This window comes from Notothenia rossii, assembly GCF_949606895.1.
Source record: "Notothenia rossii genome assembly, chromosome: 1".
Classification (NCBI taxonomy): domain Eukaryota; kingdom Metazoa; phylum Chordata; class Actinopteri; order Perciformes; family Nototheniidae; genus Notothenia; species Notothenia rossii.
Genome location: NC_136912.1, coordinates 80,792,657 through 80,813,508, shown reverse-complemented (window position 1 = coordinate 80,813,508; position 20,852 = coordinate 80,792,657). Strand labels below are relative to the sequence as shown.

Here is a 20,852-nt window from a genome sequence, read left to right as displayed (position 1 = left end):
CATACACACACACACACACACACACACACACACACACACACACACACACACACACACACACACACACACACACACACACACACACACACACACACACACACACACACACACACACACACACACACACACACACACACACACACACACACACACACACGCAGACACCATTATTAAGTATGTGTTTGGCAGCTTTCATCAGCTTGATGGCAATGGAGTTGGACTTAATGATCCTGAGATTTTTTTTTATATGCAGACGATAAATCTTGAAGCACACTTTTAAATTTCACCTTTCTTGCACTCCAGTTGTTGAGGTTAAGTGACACTGGATGTGACATAGAGCAAAGAAGCTGGCTTTTTTCTTTGAAGAGTATAAAAAAACAAACATTTCCTTAATAAAATCCTTTTTTTTTTATTTTGTTTGGTTATTTTTTTTAACCCTGTCTCCAACAAAAGTTCATTACTAAAAAGCTCACTTCCCAGATTATTGTTAAACACTTTATTGATTTAAAACATGCATCAAAACTACTTGGTAGGGTTCATTAATTGCATCTTGGATTGTCCTAGAATGTGTTTGTTTGTTTGTTAGCCACATCCCTAACCCTTGTTTGACTAATCATCCATCCAGACCTCCACCTTATACATACTACTGCACAATAGGATGAGAAACTCCTTGGTGACGCGTCAAAAACAAAAGTAATCCATGAGAAAATATGTTTCCCTTGAAACATAGCTTAAGTTTATTTAAGGGGAACACATTTTTAAGATCATCTTCAAGTATATTAGTATTTGTCCTCAGGTTAAATCATATAAAACGTAAATGTTTCAACAAACTAACATACTGAAAAATATGTGGATGAATTCCATTTGTTTAAATAGATACTGCATGAAATAATCATGTCTATAACCGTAAGGTACGAATCAATACACTGTATTAAAGGAAGTTGGTTATGGCATCATTTCATTTTGTCAACTTCGCTATTTAAAATGCCATAAGTAATTCAACCTCTTTTATTTTATGAGCTGCTTTGTGTCCACCCTAACCCTCTGGGATAATGTTATCATGATAAGCCAATAAAAATCAATGATTAAACATGTGTAATTTTCCAGAGACGATGTATTACAATTTATTGTCTCGCTCATCACAGCAGCCCTGGAGCGGCAGACACTCAGTGGGTTACAGCTGAAAGTAAAGGAGGGCATTAAAAGCTATTCAATAAGCCACTGTAAAATTGATCAGGCTATAAAGTTGCTACCCCCCTGCTCCCCAACCACTCCAAACAGGGGAGTGTGGCAGTGTATGACGGAGAGCATGAAAAAAGAGAGAGCGGGAGAGATAGGAAGATAGAGAAAGGAGAAAAAGAAAGTGGAAATTAGAAAAGTAAGATAACATATAGAGTGAGGGTTAAGTGATAAACTATTTGGAACAAATACAATTATACAGGACGAGTGGAACAGGAATCATTTGCTGACAGAGACCTAACTTTATAATCTCATAGCAGTTAAACCATGTGAGTTGCCATGTTATAATACTATTAAACCATAACACATTATAAATAACACTATACGATGTCTGGTACTCGGTGTACAATAATATTTATTTATTCCCTGTCTTTTCTTTTTCATTTGCATTATTTGTGGTGATAGGTTAAACTTAAAAGAGAGCAGATTACATTACACCAACACTGTTGAAATACATCTGCTTTGCAGCTCACTGAATGCCTTTTCACCTAGACTTCAGAGTCTGTTATAACTTCACAGCTTGTGGGATAGTGCATTTTTTATTAAGTCAGACAATTTATCCAATATAAAGTAAACTGATTTATTTGTGTGCTGACCATCAAAGGTGGTTGTGCACAAGCAAAATAGTACAAGGGCATTATTGGCCAATAGCTTCAGATTATTGCAAAGTAGCAATGAAGTCAAAGCCGAATGTTAATCTTTACAAATACAATTTCCATCTCATCAAAACCTCCAAACAAAAACCATTTACGGGTGATTGAGGACCAACACCTCATGTCACTTGCAAGAGACAGATGTGCACATTGTCCCACCAACTTCAATAATTGCAAAAAAGCTCTCAACATTTTGGAAAATACAACACGACAACCCTTGGAGATTTATTGTTTGACAATGTATATGGACAGTATTCCAATTGGGCCTTTCTACTGCTGTCTTCAAAATAAAAAAAAGAAATAGGTGAATTCAAGTAGCAAAGAGCAGTGCTGTCGGCTGAATCGGTGGCATTGGCTCGGCAAACTGCGTTTTTCTTTTAACTTTCAATTCTCCTAAGCATCCGTGCTTCACAGCCCCTTGGGCTATTGCCTTTCTCAATCTGTCCCTGGAGAGGCAGGAGTTATGGTCCCTGTCGATTGAGGAGAAAGGGATGTTATTCCCCTGTCACCCCCTGGTCGCACCGCCATCCTCCCTGCCCTGATCTACGGCCTAACTCACCCCCCTTACCCCATTGCTCCCTCCCTCTTCCCCACTTTGCCTCGTCGTAAGCTGTCGGCTATGTCGTTGCTATGGGCTGTTGAGATGAGAACGATGAAAAAATGTTCCTGGGGGGAGGAGGCGGAGGTGCTGATATTGGTTTAGAGGTGCTATTGGCAGCTGCACGATGGTAGTAGTAGGGAATGCTTTAGTACTGTGTTAAGACAGAACATGTGTTTGTGTGTGTGTGTGTTTGTGAAAATGCAGTGAACACACAACAATGTATAAAATTGGCCAAATGTGTGATTTTCTCTAAAATATGTTTATATTAAAATATGTAGTGCAGCTTTATACAACACCTACTGTATTTACCTACAAGATAGAGTGTAGTCTTTAGTTAAGAAGGGGGTGATGACGTGACGTGAGGTGTTGGGGGGGCGGGGGGTAAGGGTGAGACAGCTTGGCCCAGGGGAGGTGACCTGCGCCACGGCACATGCAGGTACTTGTGTGACACCCTTATAGAGGTGCAGTGACAGGGTTAAACATGAAAGACAGTTACCTGACGTTATTTGTTTTGCTGTGGGTTTGTTTCATATTGGGCGGATGATGGTTACAAATTAATTTGAAACATCAAATATTCTATAAATACATCATACAACTGTTTAAATGGTAGGAATATTTGATTTAATATGGATTTGTTTTAATTTCAGTAAACCCTTACTTCTTTATACTTTTAAAAAGGTATCCAAGCAGAATAACTGCAGTGAGCAAAATATGGAAGACACAATGAAGGATGTTTTGACGGGTTTCAGTCAAACACTAGAAAGTGTACAAGTGGCTCAAGATCGGGGGGGTCTTAAACACTGAGCCAATCTGAATACATACAGCACTAACAATCCTTCAAAATACTCTCCCAAACCATGCCTCCACCATCTGTTGAAAATGTCTGGACGGGGATAAAAGACAATGATTTCCAAAATGTATACAATCCCTGAGCAAAATAAAAATGTGATATTAATTTAATTTGCGGTTTAGTAAAAGCCTCCTACTGCAAAACATGTGTGAGGGCTTTCTTTTCTGGTTGAGCTGAAAGAAGAACCATCAAGATGTAGGCCCATTTAAACGACCAACAGAACCAATGAACATCAGCACCAACATCAGCATGCTCAAGATGGTACGTCAAGACCTCACAATGCTTTCCATATAGCCATTGCGCGGCGTCTCTTAGCTACTATTGTACCTTAAGCAAACCCTGTTTGTGAGGGTCTCTCTGGGTGAAGGAATAAATAAATAAGCAGATAAATAGATGAATAACCCAGAGGAATGGGAGCTCAAGCGGCTTGGCCATCCATCATATATCCTATTACCACGCATTCAGCGGCACCTGCAGTATGTATAATGCAGTCAACCTCAGTAAGCAGATACAAATTCAACTCCTTTCCTCCTCAATTTGTTATATCTGACAACGCCAAAGCTTGGGCCTTGTTGTGTATTTGAATTATGAATAGATTCCCCCCACCAGACTGTGTTCTGTGCGTGCTAGCGTGGTGTTGTTATGCAGAACAGCTGCAGAAAACAAATTCCAGAAGCCTACTATGCTTTGTAGCGGCTGGGCGAATATGCATAAACAGTTACGCTTAAAGCCACTTAAGAACAACCAAATGGGCTCAATATTTCATCTGTGGGTCTGTTTTTTGTGATGAATTTGAAATGCCAGAATGTAGTATGAGTGCAGAAAATGCAGTCGCTTAAGTGTTTCAAATGATCAAAGATTGTTTCTGAGATTTTTCACACAGCAGTGAGAAATGGCGCTTTAACTGACAAATTAAATCTTAATTCCTGTCACAAAGCTCTTCTCCTTATTTAGCCATGACACTTGTAACCATGAATATCATTCACAAAATGAGAGCATGAAAGGAAAGAAGGAAAGCAGAAAGAATAGCTAGTGAGTAAATACAAATAAACAAATCAGATGCAAGAGGAAAAGAGAGAGTAAAAGAAACCAAGCGGGAGAGAGGAAGAGGAATGTAAATACATGGCAAACCCGGAGCACATTTTGACTGTTGCCTGTTTGTTTGGGTATTTACACTGAGGCTACAATCAAGTCCTCAAAGCTTCAGCCCACATGACAAGAGGCCATTTCATGGCCGCATATCCTCTAAACAGCCAAATCCAAATCTCAATCCGCACTCACACAGACACACACGAACACAAAACCCTAAAGTCGTTTCCACTTATTTGTCCATCACTTCGAAATGCAAAATAGATGCAGGGAAAATCGTCATCCATAATTTGTGCGTAGAGAGGGCGGAAGAAGATGAGTTGTAAGGAAGTGATTTCTTTGGGACTTGGCTGAACTTTTAAGCCCTGTTTGGTTTGAGCAGATGTAGAATTAGTACACATCACTTTGCATCAGTGAGACATTGAACACAAGCTGCTTCTCAGGGGCCGAATACCTCTGTGTCTCACATACACACCTTACCTCTAGTTTCTCTGATCTGCTGTGGTCATAATCAATATGATGTCAATTCCCAGAGCAGAACATTCATATTACTATTCTTCCTAAAGCATGTTTCATGTCTCCAATACCAATTCCGAGTTACGAACCGTTGAAACTAATATAAAACACAAGCAGTTTTCAACTAATGAAAAACAATAGGGAAAACAAATGTTTACACCGCCCACTTTGAGCTAACATAATGCATTTAACTTGTGTTTTTTAAATTGTGTTCTGTAAATTATGTCAGATTTCACAGTAAACATTTCTTGCCATGTTCAAAACAGATTGAGATGTCAGAATACAGTCATCCTCTGTTTAGAAGAAACAATACAATAGGATTATGAGTGTTGCAAACTAAACAAACAATAAACACAATTAATGTTATTCCTAATTATTTTGACCTTTGGCCTTGTATAATGGTCTGCAGAAGTGGACTTCAGAAGTGGTCTTGCAAATAGATGAAACAGCAAGCACTGAGATGAACTTGCCACAAACATGCTGTCATTACACAGGGGGAATATTCCTTTATACATTTTTGGAGCAGGGGATCCTGTTGCATGTCAATGAACTGGACTAAACATGCATGACAAGTGATGGTGTGTGTATGGAGGGAGGCAAAGGGGAGTCAACCCCATGGTGGTGTCAGCGAAGGATCTGTGTGTAATCTGCAGAAGATGCATGCAATAGACCGCCACACTATTTTATCTACAAGGCCCCTAATTGCGATGGATGCTGAAGAACACATGTTAGGAAGAGAGGAAGGGAAAGGGTGTCAGATGTCAGCAATGTGCAGGCATATGGTTCCTACAAGTTGGGTTACGTAAACTGGATATGACACAACAAATCAGGTTTGCTATGATGAACTTGTGAGGACTGCATCTAACTGTCTTATACTGTATATGTTCCTAAATAAAGTCAGTCCCGTCTGTGTAAAGAGATTCTGAAAGTTTCAGGAAAAAAGATTCGCTCACTTTTTTTCCTGATCCATTGATATAAAAACCTGTCTGAAAATGAGCTGATCAGATTTTGTCCACTTTATGATGTCATAACGATTTTTTGACTTGTGTAACCATTAGCCAATAACTAACCAAGGCAGTGGCGAGCCGTCAGGGCCGTCTCTGAGGGCCTAAGATTTTCTACAAAATAATATTTTAAAACATGAAACATTTTGAAACATAAATCTATCGATTAGATTTATGATTAGAAAATTATAAAAGTAGGGTAGACATATGGATATTATCCGGCTGAACAAAACTATAGGTTACTTACGTAACCCCAGTTCTCAGAGTAACATGAAGTGAGATGTCTCACTATGGGATGCACCTCATCGCGGAGCAAACAGAAGCATCAATCTCATTACGCCAATCCTGATTGGCTGGTGATCTTGACGTCAGCGTCAGGGAATCTACCCCCTATAAGTAGCTTGCGCTACGCCGCATCTATCATTCAAAATAAGCACCTCTTCTCGCTTCACAATAGCAAGGAGGGCCGTCTGGTGAGACATCTCACTTCATGTTACTCTGAGAACTGGGGTTACGTAAGTAACCTATAGTTCTCATTCGTAACACTCCGTTCGATGTCTCACTATGGGATATTGTAGCTCCCGTATTGCCAGACGAGCTTATCTCGAAAATCACCAAACCCAACCAGAATTTAACAGTTAGAGCTCTAATTCAGCAGGGGGCCCAGCACTGCATGGGCCACACTGGGAGCAGAGACGTCTAATCTGTAAAAGCGGACAAAAGTGAGCGGCGAGGACCAGCTCGCTGCTGCACAAATGTCTTGGATGGAAACACCCCTGAACAAAGCCCAGGATGTAGCCAGACCACGAGTCGAATGAGCACGCAAACCCGAAGGTGCCTGCAGACCCTGACTCGTGTAAGCCAAAGCAATTGCCTCCACAATCCAGTTAGAGAGCCGTTGCTTAGTAACAGGCTTGCCCTTCTGAGGGTTAGCCCAGGACACAAAGAGTTGGTCATTATGACGAAACTCTTTTGATCTGTCCATATAAGTGCGTAAAGCGCGGACTGGACATAGCAAATTTGGCTGCTGTTCCCCGGAGGGACACAGCGGCGGAGGAAATGCCTCAATGTCAATGGGGGTACATGAACCAACCACCTTAGGTATAAAGGCAGGGTTGGGCTTCAGCAACACTCTCGTTAACCCTCGGGCGAACTGAGTGCATGAAGGATGTACAGATAGCGCATGAATGTCACTGACTCGCTTTGCGGATGCCAGGGCCAGTAACAGCACTGTCTTGAGTGACAGGTGCTTCATGTCAGCTTCTTCCAGGGGTTCAAATGGGGCTTGAGTGAGCCCATCTAAAACCACTGTCAAGTCCCATAAGGGCACCAGTGACCTGGAAACAGGGAGGAGCCTGCGAGCTCCCTTCATAAAACGGCAGACCAGAGGATGTTGGCCGGCCGTCTTACCCTCAAAACCCACATGGCATGCAGCAATAGCAGCCAGGTAGACTTTGATCGTGGAGAAAGTTCTGTGTTTATCAATTAGGTCCTATAGAAATGATAAAATCACTCCGACAGGGCATTGAAAAGAGGTGTGCCCTTTTTGAAGGCACCAGTCCTCAAACACCCTCCACTTACAGTCATAAAGAGACCTGGTGGAGGAAGCTCTCGCACTCTGAATAGTGTTTATCACCTTCTGCGGGAGACCCACTGCATTCAGATTATACCACTCACGGGCCAGGCCCATAGGGCCATGCGCTCCGGGTGTGGGTGAAAGATCGTCCCCCCCGCCTGAGACAGTATGTCTCTGCGTAGGGGGAGCTGCCACGGCTGACCGCACAGCAGCTGATATATCTCCGCCAGCCAGTACATTGCAGGCCAGTGCGGAGCTATCAGGATCATTGTGTGTCGCCGTTCCCTCACTCTGGCCAGAGTTGGGGGTATCAGCGCCAGGGGTGGAAACGCATACAGGAGGACCGGAGGCCAAAATGTGCGCGAGCGCGTCCACGCCTAATGGTGCGTTTTGATCGCGCATTGAAAAGAAAAGCTGACAGTGAGCATTTTCTTTTGATGCGAACAGATCTACCGCGGCTCGGCCGTAACGCACCCACAGCTGGCTCACAACCATTGGATGTAGAGTCCAGTCTGCATACAGTGGTACACCTCTGGACAGCAGATCTGCCCCGAGGTTCATCACACCCGGTACGTGCGTCGCTAACAGAGAGAGGAGACGGCCGCAGCTCCACAAGATCAGTTTGCGTGCCAGCATGTGTAACTGGAGAGAACGCAAACCCCCTTGTCGGTTTATATACGATATTGTGGTCGTATTGTCCGTCATCACGAGGACATGGTGTCCTCTGAGAAAAGGCAGAAAGCGTTTTAGGGTGAGGAACACCGCTAAAAGCTCCAGGTAATTTATGTGCGACCGCTGGAGGTCTCTGCTCCAGAGACCCCTCACCGGACGACCTTCGTAAATACCTCCCCAGCCTGTCAGACATGCGTCTGTGGTGACCACCTTCCGTGAAAGGACAGCACCCATAGGCACGCCCCGTACCAGAAAAGTCGGGTGCAGCCAGTGGCGCAGTGCCATTACGCATTTCATAGTAACCATCACTCTCCGCGCTCCATGACGCGTGGGGTTTAGTTTTAGAGCGGCTACCGAGTGCTGAAACTCCTTCATGTGTAAGCGTCCCAGTCGTACGACCAGGATGGCTGACGCCATGAGCCCCAGTAACCGCAGGCATGATCTGAAAAGAACATGTTTGCGCAGATGGAAATGAGCGAGGCAATCTCTGAAAGCTTTCACTCTTTCCGCCGACAAGCGGGCTGTAAAGGGCACCGAGTTCAGGTGTAAACCCAGGAAGAGTACAGTCTGGGCTGGGCACAACATGCTCTTTTCTGTGTTTATTATGAAACCCAGGTTGAGCAGGTGCTTTACGAGGATATTTGTCTGCATAATAGCCTCCTGTTCCGACTGTGCGAGGAGCAGCCAGTCGTCTGGTTGCCAGGCGAATACCCTGTTGTCTTAACGGGGCTATCGCGGCTTCCGTACATCGTACAAACACTCTTGGACTGAGAGACAGACCGAAGGGAAGTACTCTGTATTCGTAACAGATCCCCTGAAATGCGAACCTCAGATATTTCCTGTGTGGGTAATATACTGGGATGTGGAAATACGCATCTTTCAGGTCGACTGATGTAAACCAGTCGTTTTGTCGCACGAGACGCAGCAGAGATGTGTGAGTGAGCATTCTGAATTTGTATCTTTTGAGATATTTGTTCAGAGCCCTCAAATCTAGTATTGGCCGAATTCCGTTCCCTCCCCGTTTGGGAACGAGGAAATACTTGGAATAAAAGCCGGAGATTTCCTCGGCCAGCTCGTCCTCGTCTCCTGCCTGGGCTGGGGACTCGGGGCGGGCTGTGGCCTCTGCTGCCTCGGTACCTTGAACCGGGCAGAACGTGAGGCAACTTGGGCGAAGAACTGCCGCGAGACCGTCGCAGGTAGCGGCTGGACCCTTCGGGGGAGACAGAGGTGCAGGGCCTCGTCTTCCTTCTTTTTCGACTCACATCTCCGCTGCATCGAGACTAAAGCGGAGCCGAAAATACCCTCGGGAACGATAGGCATGTCAAGAACATCCTCCTTTTCCCGGTCTGGGAGGTTGGTGAGGTTGAGCCACCTGGCTCTCTCCTGTACCACCTTTATGCCCATGACTTTGCCCGTGGCCTGGACTGCACAGCGCTGCACACTGAGGCAAATGTCCGTGATCGCTGCGATCTCATCCCATACGGCCGGCCCAGGTTTGCTCGATAGGTCCTCGCAGAGCTCCGCCTGGTAGGCGGTCAGCAGTGAGGAGCCATTGAGTGCCCTGGCGGACAACGCTGCGGCTTTATAGGCGAGTTCCGTCATCGCTGACTGGAACCGGTCTGCCTTCACCGGTAGCGTGGGGTTCCTGCTTGGTGTCAGAGCCAGCCTCGGTTGGAGGTGGGCTGCCACCAGCGGTTCCATGGGCGGCATGCGGAGCAGGCCGAGCCTCTCCATACCGTCACAGTCCAGGGAGGAGGCACCCTGGATTGGGGCCTTATTACTGAAGGGGCGGTCTCTCCACGAGACCGACACCTCATCCAGCATCTCCGGGAAGACTGGAAGGAGCTGCCTCTTTGTCCTCGCTGCGTGGGGCAAAGTCTTCCCCTCGTAGCGAGACCTGGAGGTCTCCTTGGCCATTTCAGGCCATGGGATGTCCAGCCTGGACGCGGCACGTTGACACACGGCCTGCAGGTCCATGCTCAGACAGGGCAAAGCTGGTGCACTATCGCCCGGGAGAGCAGCCATCGCTCCCGGCTTTGCAGCCTGAGCTGATGACACGAAGACATCATCGTCTTGCTCATCCGAGTCGGACAGGAGGAATCCAGAGGTTACATCCTCTTCGTCCTCCATGTAGTCCAACTCCAGGACATCATCTGCGGGCGACACCATGGTGAGGTCCAGTTGGGAGCCCCAGCTTGACACAGCGCGGGTCTCCGCTCTCGCGGCTGTTGCCGCCACCGGGTCCCAGCCTGACACGGCGCGGGGCTCCGGTTCAGCAGCTGCCGCTGTTATTGAGCCCCAGCCTGACACAGCGCGGGGCTCAATCACCGCGGGGTCCTGTCCCAACAAGCTAGCTTAGCGTGCTAGCCGTCGGCGGAGGCTCTTGATGGTGAAGCGGGCACAATGCCCACACGAGCCGGGGTTGTCGATAGCCTCCTGGGCGTGTTCCAGCCCGAGGCAGGACGAGCAGACCTGGTGTGAGTCTGTGCCTGATATCTTCAACCCGCAGCCGCAGAGCCGAGCCTCCGAGTCCCTGACTCCTCTGGTGTGAGGGAGAGAAGCGTCCATCTCGTTCGCCGTGGTGAAGGCGTGGAGAGGACCCGCTCGTAACAGGTACGTTGCTGAGAAAAAATCCTTCCCCACCTGTCGTTAACCCGGAGAAAAAAATCGACGGTGTAGAATTTTAATCTCAAAGAATATGAACTTGTGTGTTAATACCCTTTTTATCTTCCCCTCCTCTGGTGTGAGAGAGAAAAACAAAAAAACGTCCCCGCTACCTTGGTGTCGGTAGTGAGGAAAGGCAAGCTAGTAACAGGTGTGTTACCAGCTTGAAAAATCAAAACCTTACCTTTAATTCCAAAGAAATAAATGGCGAGGTAGATTGCAACACTAACTGGTGTGTTAGTATTAACAGTCTTCTTGCAGAAGTATATATAAAAGTAGCCGGCGAGCGCCCGTCGACCGAAGTTAGCTTGGATAGCTTGGTTCCGTCTGTGGACTGTGTGAGCTTGCCCGGCTACCAATAGAGATGTGCTCTGAAGCGAGAAGAGGTGCTTATTTTGAATGATGCATGCGGTGTAGCGCAAGCTACTTATAGGGGGTAGATTCCCTGACGCTGACGTCAAGATCACCAGCCAATCAGGATTGGCGTAATGAGATTGATGCTTCTGTTTGCTCCGCGATGAGGCGCATCCCATAGTGAGACATCGAACAGAGTGTTACGAATGAGAACGTGATCCGTCTCTTCCATTTGTGTCAACCAAAGACCTTATTTCGAGCTATTTTCCAAAATCCTATGGAGAAATTGCATCGTTTTTTGTCGAAGGAACCGGAAGGAGTTTACTTCCGGGTTTTAGGACGTGTCACTGCGGCACTCTATTCCGCTGAAGTATACGCTGTGACGTAATAACTTTTTCGAGGGAAGGGGTCAGAGGGCCTAGGTATAAAAGTCATGGCTCACCACTGAACCAAGGTAAATGTCACCTGAATCTCCTCCTAGAGCACCATTGTGTTCTTTTTAAACAAATATCTCTCAGAGGGGCGTGGGGAGTGGCTCCTTATTTTTTATCTAAAGTAACAGACACAGAATCAGCACTTTTGAAACAGGGCGGAAACAGAGGGGATTATGGGATGCTGCAATGCATGATCTGTTTAGTATTTGGAGCCAAACACTTCAGAGACATGTTTTGTATATATCTGAGACTCTGAGACTATAATATATTGATGAAAAACAGTATAATAGGGAACCATTAAAGCATAACATAATTGTGACCATTACATTAATATAATGACATTAAGGATAGGTGCCATCACCATAGCAGAGGATAACATTGGAAATGAAGCAGTATGACATTTAGACAAAAACAATACCGTTCTGTCAAACCCTGGATGAAGCAAAAATGGTGAACCCAAAACATGAACCATAAAAGATAGAGAACTACTTGGCCATCTTTGTTGGTTGAGAAGGAGGCTTTCAATTCAATTAAATTCAAAACCTTTATTTATTCAGGTGAAAACCCATTGAGATCATTGACCTCTTTTTCAATGGTGACCTGCTGCAAGTAGGTTCCAACATGAATACAAACATGACAGAAAAACAAAGTGGACATCATATGGCATATTTACATTGACTACAGTTTGTATAGCTAGTAGCATTTACAGATACCAACAGTTTCCGATTGGATAGCATCTATCCTTGCTTTAAAAACATGTAATGGAACCAAACTGCTCAACTTCCATTCCTTTTGCAGACTGTTCCAAATTAGCTTTAACAAAGCAAGAACACGATGTGAGGTAACATGAGTAATCCAGCATATTATTCCTGCTTTAAAGGACTCATAACCTTCAATTCAGCCATCGTATGGGCCATCTCATCAGGAATGCACCACTCATGCACAAACACCCACACAACCCTTCCCCTTTCAATTCAAATCCCCCCACAGTTCTCCCCCTATTCGTTCATTATGCACTTGTCCTTCTCTTGTGCTCACAGCAAATATGTGCTACTTTGTTCACATTTTTCACCATGTACCCTCAACATAATCCGCTGTCTGCCTTGGACATTTGTGCCAACCAACTTAAGTAAACAGAAAGATGGAAACGACATACTGTAAGAAGTGGTTGACCTTGAACATGAAAGCTACCACTATCACTTAGGAGATGGTGTGGTTATTGTTAGGACAAATGGGGCCCATCTGTTTGTTTGTTGTTTGTGCTTGTAAAGGCACCACTTCCCAAAATGAAAGAATCTGCTTGTTTTGTACCTGGCATGGTTTTGCTCGTTTTTTCTGGGCACATTTTATGAATGCTATTTGATTGAATTTGATGGATAGAGCAAACATGATCATTTAGTCTTGGTCTAGATGTTTTTTGTTCATATTGTAAATACATTGTAAATAAATGTTGATGTTTGGCTGAAACTGTCCACTAGCCCTTCACTCTATCATCTCTCCCTTCAAGTTCATCAAAATATCCCAGTACAAAAACGAATATGTATTAATATTTACGAGTATATTTGTGTGAGTTGGGCGCAACGTGATGATAGGTTACAGTGAATTGAGAGTGCATGCTTGCCTATGTGTGCCCTGCCGGAAGACATTACGCATACAGTAGATCAGGTTTGTAGTGTATGAGCATTCGGCCGCCAACCCATTCCCTGCACTCAATCACACAAAGCCCATCGCATTTGCATGTTGTAGCATTGAGTCGCGAGCAGATTGGAAGTGTAGCAAATGGGCTGAATAATTTCACCTGACAATCAATTATTGTTGAAATTGAGTTACATCAAAAACATGATTTCTGCTGCCGAGTTTGATTTGTCAGGTTTCATTGGAGGATCATTCAGTCAGTCTAAATGTGACGTAGGGACTGATTTAACTACTACGCGCTGAGGGAATGAACGAGACAGTAATAGTATTGAGGACCATGCAAATCACCTGCAAAGGACACCTTGTAAATCCCAGGCTGGGAAGTGCACAAAACCGCAACAAGGAGCAATAACACATGGCACACATACTATTCAAATGTACATATCATTATTGTGCAAGTCACAAACCATAACCCATTTGACTATTTTAAAGATGAAGTTGATGTGCACCATTATATATGTAATTATTCTGTTTCATTGCCAATAAATGCAACAATGTATTCACACTGTCTGCTGTGTCTTTTCTATTATTATCACTAACAAATGTATTGTTATTTCTATAAACCTCTGCATAGTTATTTTCTCATTTAATTCAGTCTATGATTTCTCAGTTTTTATCACTTTTATAAAGTAAATAAATCCTGGTTAAAATATAAAAAATGCAGTCAATGCGGCATCAACTAGGGCAACAGGGCAAGTGACACTAAAACCGGCTTTAAATTACAGAATGAAATCAGGGGTCGACCTCTCCCTCTTTCTTTCCCTGCTTTGAAACTGGTGTCTCCAATCTTTTTCCACGACCAAATGACTCTTAACTCTGCTGAGTGTAGCATGGGTCAGGCAGCTAGATTGAAGCCAGGGTGTCTGGTTAGTGTTTAGGTTTAACAGGAGATTTCTGATGTCTGATTTCACTCAACAGACCAGCCGCTACTCTCTGAGTGCCTTGCAGTAATGCTTTGCAGATATGCCAGTAGAACAATGGGGGAATATGTGCTCAGCTAAACTCGGTTCAACTTTATTATCATTTTAAAGGCTGTTTTCTAAAATGTTGACAACATATTTATATCATTGAAGGTCGACTTTATTTAAAAACACCTTTTTTTTTTTTTAAGAAATAGAACCGACAGCTACACAAACTAAAGCCTCCAAAATAACCATTACAATACTTTCAAAGAGTTTCAATAAAAATCCAATGTTAGAAATATATTAAGACTAAATGTAAAATGTTGTCCTATTAGACTACATTAGTGTAAGCTAGATGTAACAAATAAACTGCAAATCAGTCCACATAACATGTTTAAGCAGAGAAAAATATATAATTTTTGCAAGTGGATTTCATAAATACCTGAATAAAAAAAACATGCCTTTATGAAAACATACTACCTCAACAAATATGAGAGGAGTGTGTCCTTGGAACTCAAGTCATTGAGTGGGATTCAAGCAGTAGATGTTTGGCTGAATAAGGTGCAGTTTAGCCACCCACATATTGTGCACACACAGGCCACACTTGAACTGTCAATTGAATAAATCGGTGAAAAGGCTTGGCTGCATTCGAGGTACTAAACTATACAGTGAAAATGAAAAACCTTCACAGCCCAAACTACAGCTTCCAAACTGAGATTTTAAAAAGCGAGGCACCAGATGCGGCCCTATTGAAAACAGAGCGAGCATTAGGAAGAAAAAGGTAGATAACCATCAAAATAATTCAATTAGCCTGTCATTCTTATATATTCAGATTTAATCTTGAAATCACATTTCTTTGGAAAAGCACATGATGGTTGGCCTTTTTTGTTCTTTTGATGAGCTGAAGGACTTGTTGTGCTTTTTGAGATGCAAGGACAGCCGGAAAATAAAAATTAGCAACCACTCTTGTGAATTACTAATATGTTCAGTTCCAGAGATATCTGGTTCAAATTCTAAACAACGGGAAAAGGTAAGGTAAATTGGAGATAGTAATAAAAAACTTCCCAACAGTAATTGCAATTAAAAGTAAGACAGACACTTACTGTAGAACAAGTGTTCGCTTAGTTCCAGTTGCACCTGAGCAAAAGGGTTACATAGCGAGCAAGACAGATTGCAGCAAATACTAGGGTTCTGTATAATGCTGGATCATTTGGTTTTGCCTTATTACTTTATCTTCTTTAAAATGACAAAGACAATTCTGGACCATTTAAAGATACTTTTTTAAGCAAATGTATTGACAGGAAAAGCACAGATTTGCATTATGATGGTATGACAACTCACCTCTGGTCCTGTCTTCCTCCTTCCCCGGGCTGGGGGTGTTGCTGCTAGTGTGGGTAGGGGTGGCCTCCTCCTCTTGGCTTGGGGTAGTTCCTAGCGGGAAACTGACAGGACGAGAGCTGGTAACTGAGCTGGACGGTCGGGAACTGGCGCAGTTCTGTAAGAAATGAGACGGCGATATCAGCTACATGGGATCACAGGAAAACACAGTCAATGGACAACTTTCACGATAGCTGATAAGGACAAAGATATCAAGTCCATCCATTCTTTATTTGTCAATTATTGGTGATGCTAATTAGTCAGACATGTTTTCCCTCATCACAAACAGCAGCCTCATTTTCACTGGCTGTCTTTGTTTTACTAACTACGAAAGGGATTTATTAGTGAAACACTTTCAAATTGTGTTTTGTTTTTATAAATCCACATGATTTAAAGATGCCTCGGAGTATAAAAATGTGCGTTCTCATTCATAACACTCCGTTCGATGTCTCACTATGGGATGCGCCTCATCGCGGAGCAAACAGAAGCATTAATCTCATTACGCCAATCCTGATTGGCTGGTGATCTTGACGTCAGCGTCAGGGAATCCACCCCCTATAAGTAGCTTGCGCTACGCCGCATGCGTCATTCAAACACCTCTTCTCGCTTCGGAGCACATCTCGAAAAAGATCAGTAGCTAGCTAGCTTAACGGTCCACAGACTGATTTACGAAGCTAACCTTCGGTCGACGGGCGCTCGCCGGCTACTTCTATATATACTTCTGCAAGAAGACTGTTAATACCAACACACCAGTTAGTATTGCAAATCGACCTCGCCGTTTTCTCCTCGGGAATAAAGGTAAGGTTTTGATTTTTTCAAGCTAGCAACACACGTGTTGCTAGCTTGTCTTCCCTCACTACCGACACCACGGTAGCAAGGACGTTTTTTATTTTTCTCTCTCACACAGTAGGAGGGGAAGATAAAAAGGGTATTAACACACCAGTTAATATTCTTTGAGAATAAAATTCTACACCGTCGTTTTTTCTCCGGATTAACGACAGTTGGGGAAGTATTTTTTCTCAGCAACGTACCTGTTACGAGCGGGTCCTCTCCACGCCGTCACCACGGCGACCGAGATGGACGCTTCTCTCCCTCACACCAGAGGAGTCAGGGACTCGGAGGCTCGGCTCTGTGGCTGCGGGTTGAAGATATCAGGCACAGACTCACACCAGGTCTGCTCGTCCTGTCTCGGGCTAGAACACGCCCAGGAGGCTATCGACAACCCCGGCTCGTGCGGACATTGTGCCCGCTTCACCATCAAGAGCCTCCGCCGACGGCTAGCACGCCAAGCTAGCTTGTCGGGTCAGGACTCCCTCATGTCCTCTGATTTACCGGACGGAAATCAGGACACGGGGGCGTCCACCACAGAGATGGAGCCCCGCACTGTGTCGGTCTGGGGCTCATCAGTAGTGGCAGCTGCAGAACCGGAGTCCCGCGCCGTGTCAGGCTGGGACTCGGTGGCAGCGAGGGACGTGCGAGCGGAGCCCCGCGCTGTGTCAAGCTGGGGCTCCCAACTGGACCTCACCATGGTCTCGCCCGCGGATGATGTCCCGGAGTTGGACTACATGGAGGACGAAGAGGATGAAACCTCTGGATTCCTCCTGTCCGACTCTGATGAGCAAGACGATGATGTCTTCGTGTCATCAGCTCAGGCTGCAAAGCCGGGAGCGATGGCTGCTCTCCCGGGCGATAGCACACCAGCTTCGCCCTGTCTGAGCATAGACCTGCAGGCCGTGTGTCAGCGTGCCGCAGCCAGCCTAGACATCCCATGGCCCGAAATGGCCAAGGAGACCTACAGGTCCCGTTACGAGGGGAAACATTTGCCCCAAGCAACGAGGACAAAGAGGCAACTCCTGCCGGTCTTCTCGGAGATGTTGGATGAGGTGTCGGTCTCGTGGAGAGACCGGCCCTTCAGCCACAAGGCCCCAATCCAGGGTGCCTCCTCCCCTAGGCTGCGACGGTATGGAGAGGCTCGGCCTGCTCCGCATACCGCCGATGGAACCGCTGGTGGCAGCTCACCTCCTCCCGAGGATGGCGACTACACCGAGCAGGAACCCCACGCTGCCGGCAAAGGCGGACCGGTTCCAGTCAACCATGACTGAACGGTTCTACAGAGCCGCAGCATTGTCTGCCAGGGCTTTGAACATTTCCTCGCTGCTAACCGCTTACCAAGCGGAGCTCTGCGAGGATCTATCGAGTAATCCTGGACCGGCAGTACTGGACGAGATAGCCGCGATCACGGACATCTGTCTCAACGTTCAACACTGCGCCGTCCAGGCCACGGGAAAGGCAATGGGAATTATGGTGGTGCAGGAAAGAGCTAGATGGCTCAACCTCACCAACCTCCCAAAACCGGGAAAGAGAGGATGTGCTGGACATGCCCATCGTTCCCGAGGGGATTTTCGGATCTGCGCTCGCTTCTATGCAGAAGAGATGCGAGTCCAAGAAGAAGGAAGACGAGGCCCTCCACCTCTGTCTTCCTCGATGGGTCCAGCCGCTGCCTTCACAGCGGCAGTCCCTCGCCCAAGCTACCTCAGCTGCTCGGTTTAAAGTACCGAAACAGCAGAGGTCATGGCCCGCCCCGAGTCCCCAGCCCAGGCAGGAGACGAAGGCGAATTGGCCCAGAAAGTCTCCGGTTCCGGCTGCAGCCCAGGCGCAGCCAACCCGGAATTTCGGCCAGCAGGCGAGGAAGAAGAAGCTGGCGGCCTGACAGCCTCCTCTTCTTCCCTCGGTGACGGAGCTGGAAGGTTCCCCAGCTCCAGATGTGTTCCCGCTGCCTCGAGAGATGCCTCAAAGCCATCCTCAAGTGCACCAAAACACATGTCACAATATTGCTCTGTTTTCTCGGATAAAGCATTTTCCGCTGACGCATCCAGGCCTCAGGCTGAGGGCGCAGCTCAGAAAAATGAAAGAGAAAACAATAAAACCAATAAACAGCCCGCCATTTGTTCCCCTTTTGAGAGCAGCTACGGCCTCTCTCAAAAGGCGGACGATGAACGGGTCTGTGAAGGCACCGCCGCCACGCGCATGCGCAGTAACGACTGGGGCTGTGAGGCTACCACCGTCACGTGCAGGCGCAGTGCCGGCTGGGGTTGTGAAGAAACCTCCGTCACGCGCATGCGCAGTGTCGGTGGGGACTATCAAATCGGGGTACCACCGTGTTCAGACACTAGAGGGCCCCATAACACAACAAATAGAGACTCAGAGGGCAAAAGACGTGACATCTCCGCTGGCTCTAAGGAGCGAACAGTGGAAGATGCTCACAACGTCTGCTTGGGTGTTCAAGACAGTTACACGGGGTTACAGACTCCAATTCGCTTTCACCCCCCCTTGCTTCTCGGGCGTTCTGTATTCACAGGCCCGAGGGGAGTCAGCCCACATTCTAGAAAGAGAGATTCTCTCACTTCTAGAAAAGGAGGCTATATCTATAATACCCGCCGAGCAGAGTCGGAGCGGCTTTTATTCCAAGTATTTCCTCGTTCCCAAACGGGGAGGGAACGGAATTCGGCCAATACTAGATTTGAGGGCTCTGAACAATATCTAAGAAGATACAAATTCAGAATGCTCACTCACACATCTCTGCTGCGTCTCGTGCGACAAAACGACTGGTTTACATCAGTCAACCTGAAAGATGCGTATTTCCACATCCCAGTATATTACCCACACAGGAAATATCTGAGGTTCGCATTTCAGGGGATCTGTTACGAATACAGAGTACTTCCCTTCGGTCTGTCTCTCAGTCCAAGAGTGTTTCTACGATGTACGGAAGCCGCGATAGCCCCGTTAAGACAACAGGGTATTCGCCTGGCAACCTACCTAGACGACTGGCTGCTTCTCGCACAGTCGGAACAGGAGGTTATTACGCAGACAAATGTCCTCGTAAAGCACCTGCTCAACCTGGGTTTCATAATAAACAAAGAAAAGAGCATGTTGTGCCCGGCACAGACTGTACTCTTCCTGGGTTTACACCTGAACTCGGTGCCCTTTGCAGCCCGCCTGTCAGCGGAAAGAGTGAAAGCTTTCAGAGCTTGCCTCGCTCATTTCCAGCTGCGCAAACATGTTCTTTTCAGATCATGCCTGCGGTTACTGGGGCTCATGGCGTCAGCCATCCTGGTTGTACGGCTGGGACCGTTACACATGAGGGAGTTTCAGCGCTGGGTAGCCGCTCTAAAACTAAACCCCGCGCGTCATGGAGCACGGAGAGTGATGGTTACTGTGAAATGCGTAATGGCACTGCGCCACTGGCTGCACCCGACTTTTCTGGTACGGGGCGTGCCTATGGGTGCTGTCCTTTCACGGAAGGTGGTCACCACAGACGCATGTCTGACAGGCTGGGGAGGTATTTACGAAGGTCGTCCGGTGAGGGGTCTCTGGAGCAGAGACCTCCAGCGGTCGCACATAAATTACCTGGAGCTTTTAGCGGTGTTCCTCACCCTAAAACGCTTTCTGCCTTTTCTCAGAGGACACAATGTCCTTGTGAGGACGGACAATACGACCACAATATCGTATATAAACCGACAAGGGGGTTTGCGCTCTCTCCAGTTACACATGCTGGCACGCAAACTGATCTTGTGGAGCTGCGGCCGTCTCCTCTCTCTGAGAGCGACGCACGTACCGGGTGTGATGAACCTCGGTGCAGACCTGCTGTCCAGAGGTGTACCACTATATGCAGACTGGACTCTACATCCAATGGTTGTGAGCCAGCTGTGGGTGCGTTACGGCCGAGCCGCGGTAGATCTGTTCGCATCAAAAGAAAATGCTCACGGTCAGCTTTTCTTTTCAATGCGCGATCAAAACGCACCATTAGGCGTGGACGCGCTCGCGCACATTTGGCCTCCGGTCCTCCTGCTTCCTCCACTAGGTCTCTTTATGACTGTTAGTGGAGGGTGTTTGAGGACTGGTGCCTTCAAAAAGGGCACACCTCTTTTCAATGCCCTGTGGGAGTGATTTTATCATTTCTACAGGACCTAATTGATAAACACAGAGCTTTCTCCACGATCGAAGTCTACCTGGCTGCTATTGCTGCATGCCATGTGGGTTTTGAGGGTAAGACGGCCGGCCAGCATCCTCTGGTCTGCCGTTTTATGAAGGGAGCTCGCAGGCTCCTTCCTGTTTCCAGGTCACTGGTGCCCTTATGGGACTTGACAGTGGTTTTAGATGGGCTCACTCGAGCCCCATTTGAACCCCTGGAAGAAGCTGACATGAAGCACCTGTCACTCAAGATAG

At 46.3% G+C, this 20,852-nt stretch overlaps 1 protein-coding gene across 3 annotated transcripts in view; it reads right to left on the bottom strand.

Moving 5' to 3' along the window:
- Window positions 1-20,852, bottom strand: part of LOC307031657 (adhesion G protein-coupled receptor D2) — a 93,219-nt gene that overhangs the window by 25,721 nt on the left and 46,646 nt on the right. For all 3 annotated transcript variants that reach the window (XM_079668940.1, XM_079668939.1, XM_079668941.1), the window contains exon 23: window positions 15,591-15,744. In XM_079668940.1, coding sequence (XP_079525066.1) covers window positions 15,591-15,744 — 154 coding nt within the window. The remainder of the gene's footprint in view (window positions 1-15,590; window positions 15,745-20,852) is intronic.